Raw genomic sequence first — 12224 nt, forward strand, 5'->3', positions numbered from 1 at the left:
AGCTTTGCCCAAGGCTGGTAGCGCCATTGAATATCAAAGATCCTGGTAGCCAAGTCCAAACAGTCCTCGAGAGCCACCTCAAAGCTGAGATTTTCCCTCGGCAACTGTCTCCAGCTGCTTCTGGCTGGAAGGCGGCGTCGGAAATGCCTGACCAGTATTCGGATACTTCCGGAACTTCTTGAGAGGTGGCAGGAACTTTTGGAACTGTCGGAGCAGGAATCAAACCTCAAACCGCCAATATGTCGTAAAGGTCACCATTTCCTAAGAAACATTCAGGAATATCGGAACTCACTAGGGTATGGTTAGGGAACAGCGGAAAACAGCGGGGAGGCTTTCGGGGATTTCCGGAGCTTCTCGATGGAATTCGGGACTGCTCAGCTCTTGGCGATCTCTTCAGTAGTCTTGGCTCCCTAGCGATCCAGTCTTCGCCGAAATTCTCAAGGCGACTGGTACCTACTGGCCTTTGGCGATTTCCGACCGTGTACGCGATCTGCCCGAGAGGGGCGCCCCCTGGCGGCGCGAACAACCACCGCTACTCTAACCACCGCCCCCGGCGGGGTCAGCACGCGCAGACGCGGTCGCGCGCCGGCGGCCGCTCAGCGACCGGACGTGGTTGCCGCTGAGATCAGTTCCGGCGGGTGACGGTGCGGACGGGTCAGAAGCGTAGAGGCGGCGGCAAAATGGCGGCGCCGGAGGAACGGGATCTAACCCAGGAGCAGACAGAGAAGCTGCTGCAGTTTCAGGTAGCAGCGAGTGCTCGGTGCAGCAAGGGCCACCGCGGGCTGGGGAGTGGACCTCTAGAGGACCCCGAACTCTCCTGAGAGTGGGCCCGGGGTTCTTCTCAGACCATCTGGCGGCCCCTCCCCCCCAGACGCCAACTGCCCTGCTGCCCCGGAGCCTGTCTGTCCCCTGCTTTTCGGCGGTGGCTGCTGCCAGAGCCACCTCCCTCTCTTCCCTCGGCGGTTCGGCTTCCCTGGCGTCCCCATGGGTGCCAGTCTTCAGCCATGCTTCTCAGGTTGGACCCTCTCCACCCAGCGACTCTGGATGCTTAATCCCAACCATGGAGTGGGCTCATTTCAGGTCTCTGGAAAAACTACCAGCTTCCCTTGCCATTTCCATATACATTTACTCGGGGCATCTTGGATGCAAGGTCTTGTGTTGGGGGATCGGGGTGGGGGGTGCAGGCCCGGCCCCCGCCCTAAAGGTGTGGGAGGACACTACGTGAGGAAACAAATGCAACGTAAAAGTCGTCAGTGGTTTCTGGCGCGGTTTATGACCCTGGGCTGATTCCAGGACTCACGTGCTTGACCGTGCTTGTGGTGGTAACTTGCAGGAATCTCCAAGTGGGGTTAAGAACTTCGGGGATAATTAGGTGGAGGCGGCCACTAGGGTGGGTAACCTTGACTCTTTGTTGCCCTGATGGGTATCAGTTTCCTTGTTTTTAAAATATGTATTTTTTAAATGTTTACCCCCCGTAAAGATATTGTGGAGATCAAGTGACTTTATAAAATGCCCGAAGGGCTTTGTGATACATAAAATGCTCCCAAACAGTGTTGTTACTTATTATTTAACTTAAGAATTAAAGTTAGTGATACTTATTTCCTAATATGAAATGTGCTAAATGTTCATTAATGTCAGCAATTATTTACTAAGAATCTTAGTGCTCAGGCACTCCTAGTTAGAATACCATTTATTATTGAGTATGATGTAAATACTTAGCATTCATTATCACATTTAATACAACGCTGTGAAATCCATACTGTTAACAATCCCTATGTTACAGATGAGTTATGAGGCTTAAGAAGGAAGGTGCGCAGGTCGCACAGTAAGTGGTGGTGTCGCTTTTGTTCGTCTTTTCAGAACCTTCCCGGAGCCCTTGACTTGTGTGCTATACAGCTCGTGTATGCCTTTTTTATTTTAGCAAGTTCTCACTTTTCTGTAATTGCCTTGATTAGATTTCACTGTAATTAATTCTGGAGGGTTTTGTCCCTATTCAGTTGAGCAGTGGCACCTGAAACTAATAGGATCTTTTTTTTAAAAAGATTTTATTTATTTTTTAGAGAGGGGGAAGAGAAGGAGAAAGAGGGAGAGAAACATCAATGTGTGGTTGCCTCTAGACTGCCCCCTACTGGGGACCTGACCTGCAACCTAAGCTTGTGCCCTGACTGGGAATCGAACCTGCAACGCTTTGGTTTGCAGCCCATACTCAAATTACTGAGCTACACCAGCTAGGGCAAGATCTTGTGTGTTAATTATACATCAACTTGAAAAATTGAGCAGTGGGTTAGAAGTGTATAAAATGGAAAAACGCTTGAAAAATTCAGTGGTGGGTTAGAAGTGTATAAAATGGAAGTATAAAATGGAAAACGCATGAAAAATTGAGCGGTGGGTTAGAAGTAGATAAAATGGCCCTGGCTGGTGTAGCTCAGTGGATTGAGCGTGGGCCTGCGAACCACACGATCGCGGTTCGATTCCCAGTCAGGGCACATGCCTGGGTTGCAGGCCAGTTCCCAGCAGGGGACGCACAAAAGGCAACCATACATTGATGTTTCTCTCCCTCTCTCCTTCCCCCCTTCCCCTCTAAAGATAAATAAATAATAAAATATTTAAAAAAAAAGAAGTAGATAAAATGGAAGTTAGTTGACCTTTGGAGTTTTTGAGTAGCGACTTTGAGGTTAACAGCAAATCAGAATCAGAATGAATCAACAGCTTCCACTGGTAGACCACTAATTTCAGAGTTTTATTTAGACCATTGTACCCCCCACAACTCTTCAGGGTTGTCCCATGTTTATATGCAATGACGTGGTGTGGATTGTGCATCCTGCTGAACTCAGTCTGACCCTGGAAGAGCATGAATATGTGGTACATTTCTCAAGTCAAATGCTAGGAACCTCCATTCTTGTCTTCATCAGACAGCTGTATTGGTAAGAGGGGAGTGACAGATTGAAGTTGTAGTAAGATCGCTTAATGAAATTGGAACTAATAAGGCAGGCAAGTTTTACATCTGTGTGTTCTTTAAGCAGTTTCTGGGTCACGTTCATCATCTAGATGGTCATTATACATTCTTCGAAACTTACTAGGTGCCAGGCAATATGCCAGGGATTTGATGTACGTGAATTCTTTTAAACCTCTTAATTATACTGTGAGGTGCTAACCTCCATTTAATTTATTGATGGAGAAACAGGTTCTGAGAGGTCAAGGAAGTTGCACAAGTAAGTGGCCGAGATTTAGAAAGCCACACCTGTAACCATCTTGTCTATAATCTAATGGAGAGGCCAGATACCGATCTAAATGAGTGTCCCGAAGTTTTATTAGTGCTGACAGTGTGCTGTGGTATAGACCAAGTGTAGTGGGAATTCAGGGAAGGGGCTGGGAGTGGGGAAGGATGGCTCAGTAGTTACCGTGGAGTATCTGGTATGCCTTCGGCGTGATGCTAGACAGGTCACAGCCATTTTGCTTAAGCCACAGCAGTAGCCTTACAGGGAGCCCTAGGTAGTGTGCCTGCTCCGAGGTGAACAGACATGTTGAAGTGTTCGCTTTAGTTCGTTAAGCTAGTAAGGAGTGGAGGTGGAGTTGAGTTAGAAATCTAGTTGGTCAGCATCTGGACACCCAGGCTGGCCTCTTTCCACTGTACTTTGCTACTTTGGAGGAATAGGACTTTTAACAGGGGGTGGGCTGGAGGGTGATAGAAGCTCAGGGGATAGCTCAATCAAGGCATGGGGGACAGAGTGTGTTTGTTGTGGTGGCCTTAGAGAATTGGAAATGGAAGACAAGATTTGAGAGAGACATTGGAGCAGGGGCCTCCCAAAGCCTTCGAAAACTGTGCACAGCATTTTACATTTTAATCTGTAGGCACAGGAAGCCGTCAAAATTTTTCTCAGGTAGGGGGTGACATAAACGCTAGGTTTCAGGTTTGCTTCACTAACAAACATCACGGAGCATGTACTTCAAACCTCCACAGGGGTCAGGAGAGAATAGGGAGCTAGTACTGCTGGAGCTAGTTTTTTGTGTTTTTGTGGATTTTTTCCATCTTAGGTTTATCTGTACAAATAGCACAGGAGGACAGCAGCTCTGTGCAGACAGCAGCCCAGAGGTCATACCAGTCTTTATGTCTTCACTTGGGCAGACAGAGGCCTCAATCGTGGAGACTTTGTGGGGGCCTGGGTACCTCTGGGAGGCTGAGCCTGAGCTGCAGCCGTGCAACTGCAGCCTGCAACTTGATTTGAGCCTTGGCCTCGGACTTTGGCCAGCAGAGCCTGAGACCCTTGGTGATGAGGGCCAGGGGAGAGTGGTTCCCAAGCTTGGGGAGAGCGATGCAGGCAAGTTGATTGGGATCCGCAGCTGCTGCCCTTTGGGATCTGAGGCTTTATGAGGGCCTGAGAGCCTCGGCACGTGCGCTCGTGGCTTTGGTGTGGTCGGCCCGCATCTCCTGCAGGCTCTTGTGCTTCTTGGCAAAGCACATGTTCTCAGGGGCATGGGGTCTACCCCTTAAGAGATTTGTATCTTTGTGATTGGGGTTTCTGGGTGCCATTTCTGTTCCATTTTCCCCACTGGTTGTGTGTAGTGTGGTTCTTAGATGTGGTCGTATCTGCACCAAGGCCCAATGCTCCCAAAGAGCCTGGGACTGGAGCAGAAAATGAGTGGGAGCATTTGCTGTGTTGAAATCAGCAAAAGTAAAATATTTTAGAATTTCTTCTATTTTACTTTATGACATGTGATTTGATTAGAATTCCCTAGAGTATATTTATCATGCTTAGTCTGTTCTCTGCCTTTCATGATTTTTGTAGTTATCCTTTTCTCCTATTTTGGAACTGATTCAGTTTTGAATACATTTGTTTTAAGCTGTTTCAAATGAGCTAGAATAGGTTGTAGGGGTTAAGATTTTTTAAAATTTATTGATCTTTAGAGGGGAAGGGAAGGAGAGAGGGAGAGAAATATCAGTGTATGGTTGTCTCTCGTGTGCCCCCTGCTGAACTGGCCTGCAACCCAGGCGTGTGCCCTGACTGGGGGAATGGAACCGCGGTTGTTTGGTTCATAGACCTGCGCTCAATCCACTGAGCTACACCAGCCAGGGCTAGAATAGGTTTTAAGGAGAACTGATGAGGGTATGGGGGGAGGTTTCTTTTCTTGAAGTTCATTTCCCAAATTTCCAAGTACAGCAGGCTGCTCTGGAGCCTTGGTTTGCTGCCTTCAGGTTGCTGTTTAAACAGCTGGAGACGGATGGCATGACAGAGAGAAGGGACTAAGGAGCTCTGTGCGTGGCCAGTAGAGGCTTGTACAGGAGTAAGGAATTTCTTTCCTTTTTTTAAAATATTTTATTTATTTATTTTCAGAGAGAGGGGAAGGGAGGGAGAAAGAGGGAGAAAAATATCAGTGTGTGATTGCCTCTTGCGCAGCCCCTACTGGGGACCTGGCCTGGCAACCCAGGCCTGGGCCCTGACTGGGAATTGAACAGGTGACTCTTTGGTTCGAAGACCCATGCTCAATCCACTGAGCTACACCAGCCAGGGCACATTTCTTTCCCTATGAATGGATATTAGGGTCTGAGCTTTGGTCTCTTAAATTATAGAAAATTAAGCCTGAACTCCAGGCTGTAGAATCAAACTCATTTTGAAAATTTTCCCTCTTGGTTTCATCAGAGTTTTTATTACCTAAAGGAAAAAATACATGATGCTTTCTGTTCATGTATTTTTTAAAAATATTTTATTTATTTATTTTTAGAGAGAAGGGAAGGGAAGGAGAAAGAGGAAGAGAAACATTGATGCACAAGAGATACATCAGTTGGGTTGCCTGTTGCACGCCTCTGACTGGAGACCTGGCCCACAGCCCAGGCATGTGTCCTGACCAGGAATCGAACTGGCAGCCTTTCGGTTCACAGACCAATACTCAGTCCACTGAGCCACACCAGCTAGAGCTGTTCATGTATTTTTTTTCCTTTAAAAAATTTTTTTAAAATTATATTTTAGTGATTATGCTATTACATTTGTCCGAATTTTCCCCCTTTACCCCCGCTTTCCCTAGCATGCCCCACTCCCTCAGGCTATATGCACACCATGGTTCATGTCCACAGGTCATGCATAATACTTACTCGGCTACTGCATTTGCTGTCCTGCACTTCACATCCCCATGCCCATTCTGTAACTACCTATTTGTACTTCTTAATCCCCTTACCTCTTCACTTGTTATCCCCCTCCATCCTCCCATCTGGTAACCCTCAGAACGCTCTCCACATCCATGATTCTGTCTCTGTTCTTGTTTGCTTAGCTTGTTTTTTAGATTCACTTGTTGATAGATACGTATTTACTGCTATTATATTGTTCATAGTTTTTATCTTCTTTTTCTTTATTTTTATTTTTTTATTGATTATGCTGTTACAGTTGTTCTATTCCCCCCTTCATTCCCCTCCACCCTACCCCCCGTCCCCACCATTACCTCCCCTTTAGTTTATGACCATGTGTCTCAAGTCCTTTAGATTCTATATTTCCCATGCTATACTTGCCCCCCCATCTATTTTCTATCTACTGTCTATGCTACTTATTTTCTGTACCTTCTCCCCCCTTCTCCTTCTCCCACTCCCCTGTTGCTAACCCTCCTGGAGATCTTCATTTCTATGTTTCCACTCCTGATCTAGCTGTCCTTTTAGTTTGCTTTTGTTTTTGGTGTGGTTGTTAATAACTGTGAGTTTGTTGTCCTTTCACTGTTCATGTTTCTTTAACTTCTTTTTCTTAGATAAGTCCCTTTAACATTTCATATAATAAGGGCTTGGTGATGATGAACTCCTTGAATTTGACCTTATCTGAAAAGCACGTTATCTGTCCTTCCATTCTAAATGAAAGTTTTGCTGGATAGAGCAATCTTGGTTGTAGGTCTTTAGATTTCATGACTTGGAATACCTCTTTCCAGCCTCTTCTTGCCTGCAAGGTCTCTTTTGAGAAATCCGCTGACAGTCTGATGGGGACTCCTTTGTAGGTGACTGTCCCCTTAGCTCTTGCTGCTTCTAGGATTCTCTCCTTCATTTTAATCTTGGCTAATGTCATGATGATGTGCCTTGGTGTGTTCCTTCTTGGGTCCAACTTCTTTGGGACTCTCTGAGCTTCCTGGATTTCCTGGAAGTCTATTTCCTTTGCCAGATTGGGGAAATTCTCCTTTATTATTTGTTCAAATCAGTTTTCCACTGGTGGCTGTGCCTTTCCCCCTTCTGGTACCCCTGTAATTTGGATGTTGGAGCGTTTAAAGATGTCCTGGAGGTTCCTAAGACTCTCCTCATTTCTTTGAATTCTTGCTTCTTGACTCTTTTCTGTTTGGCCATTATTTGCTTTCTTCTGGTCCACTCCATTGATTTGAGTCCCAGTTTCCTTTTCATTGCTATTGGTGTCCTGTGCAATTCCATTCATTTCAATTAGTTTCGACTTCATATATTTGTCTAATTTGTGGCTATAATCAACTAGTTCTGTGAGGATCCTGATCACCAGTGTTTTAAACTGTGCGTCTGAGAGTTTTGCTACTTCTTCGTTGCTTAGATTTATAGGCTCTGGGGCTTTGAGATCTTCTTGAGCCATTTTTGGTCTGTTCGCGCCCTTTAAGTGTGAGGAGTGGAGCCTTGGACTCCCAGGTTGCTGGGTTGTGACGCTGTATGTGGGGGTGTGGTCAGAGCGGGGAAATGGTGACCCCCTCTGCTGTTTTGTGCCACTGGGTGAGGAGCAGAACCTTAGGTGGTTCACCAGGGCCAGGCCACTCAGGGTCGCTGGGTATGACAGCTGTATGTGGAGGTGGGGTCAGAGCAGGGAAATGGCGGCGCCCTCCCTGCTGCTTGCTGTGAGGACCCGCTGGGTTCCGGTCCAATCGCCCACTCCCTCGCTTGTCTATCCGCGCACAAATGTGCGACCACAGTCTACCCGCAGCCCTGCACCCTTGCTGTTTCCCCCACGGTCGCTCGCTTGGTCGCTTGCTCGCTCGGTCACTCACTAGGTCCAACCCTGTGCCTGGATTCCGTGCACCTGAGTCCTTCCGACTGAGTTTTCCTGTGCTACCCCGCTCTGCCAGCTGCTGGTTTCGCCCCTCTTACTGGTCAGGCTGAAGAATTTCTTGTTAACAGACTTCCGAAAAGTTCAGTTTTCTGTGTTCTGGCTGTGTTTTCTGTTGCTAATATTTAGTTGTCTCTAAACTTGGTTGTGTGAGAAGGCGCAGCGTCTCCACCTATGCCTCCATCTTGGCGGAAGTCCTCTATCTTCTTTTTCTTAAATAAGTACTAACATTTCATATAGAATGGTTTGGTGATGATCAATTCCTTTAGATTTTTTCTTGTCTGGGAAGCTCTTTACTGGTTGTTCGATTCTAAATGAAAGTTTTGCTGGATAGAGTGATCTTGGCTATAGGTTCTTGCCTTTTATGACTTTGCTTTATTCCCCTCGTATGTATATACATACATACATATGTATGTATGTATGTTATGTGTTTAATTGTTCTTCAGGCACAGTTGTCTCCATTCTCTCCCCACCACTCCCCCTGACCCCAGCCACCTCTACTTTCATGACTTTGAATATTTCTTGTCAATCCCTTCTAGCTGGCAAAGTTTCTTTTGAGAAATCAGTTGACATTCTTCTGGGAACTCCCCTGTAGGTAACTAACTGCTTTTCTGTTGCTGCTTTTAAGAGTCTCTCTTTTAACTTTAACCTTTGGCATATTATTTATGACATGTCTTGGAGAGGGGCTCTTTGTGTCCATCTCGTGCTGGACTCTCTGTGCTTCCTGACTTGCATGTCTATTTCCTTCAACACATTAGGTAAGTTTTCTTTCATTACTTTTTCAAATAGATTTCCAATTTCTTGCTGTCTTCTCCTTCTGGCATCACTATGTTGGTTGTTGTTTGCTTCCTTATGTTCCAAATCATTGCTTTGATTCTCAGCTTCATCCAATCTACTGTTGTTTCCCTGTAAATTGTTCTTTATTTTACCTAGTGTATCCTTCATTTCTGACTGCATCTTTTTTGTGCTGCTGATGTCCTCACTAAGTTCCTTGAGCATCTTTATAACCAGTGTTTTGAACTCTGCATCTAATAGATTGTTTATCTCCATTTTGTTCTTTTTTGGAGTTTTGATCTTTTATTTGAGCCATGTTTCTTTGTCTCTTCATTTTGGCAGCCTCCCTGGGTTTGTTTCTATGTCTTAGGTAGACCTGCTTTGACTCCATGTCTTGGTAGCATGGCCTAATGTAGTGGGTGTCCTGTAGGGTCCAGTGGCACAGCCTCCTGTGTCACCCAGGCAGGGTACTCGAGATGCACCTTTTTTGTGTGGGCTGAGTACTCCCTCCTCTTGTAGTTGAACCTTGGTTGCTGTTGGTAGATCAGTGGGAAGGATTTACTCAAACCAGTCATCTGTAAGGACTGGCTGTGACCACTGGCCACATCAGCTTCCACCCTCCATGGAGGATCAGCTGTGCAGGGGCAGGGTAAAGGTGCTCCAACATGGTCTGTAGCTCTCCAGTGGGTGGACAGGCTCTGGAGTTTGCTGGGTGGTGCAGGCCAAGGTCAGCACCCACCTGTGTTCTGTCTGAGGCTCTGAGGCCACCCTGGATGAGCTATAAAGCAATCCGCAGGTAGCTGCTACTTGTGCTGGGCTTGGAGATTCCCAAGTGAAGCCAAGCTATGAATCTAGGTTGGCTGCTGCTAGTGCCAGGCCTGGGACCACTTAGCAAGAGGTACTGGAGCTCGGAGCTTCCTGAGGCCTGCTGTTGCTTGTTTGATAGGATTTGGGAACTTGTGAAACAAGAGGTAAGACCAGCCATTCATACGGAAAAGTCACAGGTTTTGTGGGCCACGCAAGTTGGGTGGGATGGAATTTCTAATAACCAATGAATCCACAGTTACTGGGACAAATTGATGTGTCTGTCTGTCTCTCTCTGTCCCCTCCCCCTGCCTCTCTCCTCTCCACCTTCCTCTTTCTCTCTCTCTCTGTAAATTCAATAAATACAAGTTTTTAAACAAGATATCTTTGGGGAAAATTATTGAGATGAGGATTGTGCACCTAGTGCTTAGCAAGTGTTTGGGGTTGCACTCCACTTTAAGAAATCAAATCTTGTCTTAGGGGTGTGATTTGTGCTAGAAAGACTTCGAAGAATGTCACTGGACCAATTTAAATGGGCGGTGGTGTTATTGGTGACCTTGACCAGAAGTTTTGTTGGAATGTTAGGGAGGTGAGGGCTTGATTGGAGTGAGTTAAAGAGAGACTAGCACGAGAAATTAGAGATTTCTGCCAGTTTTGCTCTATAAAGAGGAAAGAGATTAGGCAGAAGCTGGAGTGGGGAAGAGATTGCTTTTTTCTTTTAATTTGGAGGAAATATCAGCATGTTTGTGTGCTGATGAGAAGCACACATGAGCCCTGGCTGGTGTACTTCAGCGGATTGAGCACAGGCCTGCGAACCAGAGGATCGCAGTTCGATTCCCAGTCAGGGCACATGCCTGGGTTGCAGGCCAGTTCCCTGCAGGCTATTTCCCAGCAGGGGAAGCACTAGAGGCAACCATACATTGATATTTCTCTCCCTCTCTCCTTCCCTTCCCCTCTAAAGATAAATAAATAAAATCTTTAAAAAAAAAACCCACACATGAGCAAGAGAAAATTCAACACAGAGGAAGGAGAATTGCTATTGTGGTATCCTTAAGTCAGTGAGAGGGGACAGGACCGGGTGTACCAGACAAGAAGAGGGGCTAGCCTTTGCCAGGAGCACAGATGAGTTTGTCCACAGTGCAAGAAAAGGTGAGTGGATGGCGCTCACAGGCAGATGCGGGTAGATCAGTTGATGTGAGGGTTGGAACTTTAGATCATTTTTTTCTGTGAAATAAGAAGCAAGATCATAACCTAAGAATAGTGTGAGAGCCCTGCCTGGTGTAGCTCAGTGGATTGAGCGCAGGCCTGTGAACCAGAAGATCATGGTTCGATTCCCAGTCAGGGCACATGCCTGGGTTGCAGGCCGGTTCCTGGCAGGAGACTCTCGAGAGGCAACCACACATTGATGATTCTCTCCTTCCCTTCCTCTCTAAAAGTAAATAAATAAAACCTTAAAAAAAAAAAAAAGAATAGTGTGAGGATGGAGGCGGTGTTGGAAGCTCGAGGAAGGAGAAGGTGTGGTCCTCTAGGAGAGCAGGAGCGAATGGGCTGGGCAGCTGGTGTGACGGCCTGGCAGCATCACACATCCACCTGAGGCTGGCGGCCGTACATCATATAGGGTAAGACCAAGCCTCCTTCGGCTGCGAGGGTGCAGGTGCACGGTAGGCAGAGATTCGGAATTCTCAAAGACTGTGGTTCAGCTGGTGGGATATGATTATGATAGCGTGGCAGAGGGATTGAGGATGTGTGCAAGGAGTGGTGCTGATCTTTGTGGAGTTGTGATGAGTCAGATGGGGGTGAGGGCAGGAGGCGAGCTGAGGGTCGGTGGGTTGTAGGACCAGGCAGTGCTGAAGAATTGAGGGGGTGGGGGCGTGGGGGGCGTTAGACGGAGGATGTCAAAAAGAGAAGGGTGTGGAGGGCGGGTGCGGAGGGGCAGTTGGTAACAGTGAGGTCCAGGGTTTGACCCTCGGAGTGAATGGGGGAGCAGTAGATGTGGAATTGAGAGACCAAAGTATCAGAACACTTGTGGAAATAGTGAGGTCACCAGGACACTTACAGAGTTGGAGAGAATAACAGGAGTCCCGGAGCCGCACTTGAGCGTGGAAGGCAGGGGTTCAAAGTGAGTAGATGGTCCCATCAAGGAAAGGTGCTGATGAGATTTTGAGATTTGAGGGTGTTTTTAGTTTTGATGTCATTTAAACATTTATTGGGTGTTTACTTTTTTTGGAAAATGCTCTAGATACACTGTATCATTGATTCCTCCCAATAAACAAATGGTGTAGGTCTCATATTGGTGAGTAAACTAGGATCAGTAGGTAACTTACCCGTGGTTAATAGTGACAAGCTTCGATTTGAACACAGAACTCCGGGTTTGTTCCTGCCGCCTCCTGGCACTGCCTCTCTGACTCTTAAGTGTTGATTTATTTTCAATCGCAGGTGAGTGAGTGGGGCCAGCAGCAAAGTTATGTGGCAGGGTTTGTTTGTTTATTGATTTTTAGAGAGAGAGAGGAAGAGGGATTGGTGAGAGAGAGACATTGATTTTTTTGTTCCACTTATTCATGCATTTATTGATTAATCGTTATGTGCTCTCACCAGGCATTGAACCTGCAACTTTGGGGAAGA

General features: G+C 46.6%; 1 protein-coding gene across 4 annotated transcripts in view; it reads left to right on the plus strand.

Annotated features, from left to right (window-relative positions):
- Positions 1–625: 625 nt before the first annotated feature.
- FAF2 (Fas associated factor family member 2) overlaps positions 626–12224 on the plus strand; it is a 49712-nt gene continuing 38113 nt past the window's right edge. For 3 of the 4 annotated variants that reach the window (XM_037164010.2, XM_037164011.2, XM_037164012.2), the window contains exon 1: positions 627–743. In XM_037164010.2, the coding sequence (XP_037019905.2) occupies positions 681–743 (63 nt within the window). In that variant the 5' untranslated portion in view covers positions 627–680. Of the gene's footprint in view, positions 744–12224 lie in introns of all 4 variants that reach the window. The other variant, XM_053663413.1, reaches the window with a different exon arrangement.

Source organism: Artibeus jamaicensis, unplaced genomic scaffold (genome assembly GCF_021234435.1).
Source record: "Artibeus jamaicensis isolate MK-2021 breed Jamaican fruit bat unplaced genomic scaffold, CSHL_Jam_final contig_1085, whole genome shotgun sequence".
NCBI lineage: Eukaryota > Metazoa > Chordata > Mammalia > Chiroptera > Phyllostomidae > Artibeus > Artibeus jamaicensis.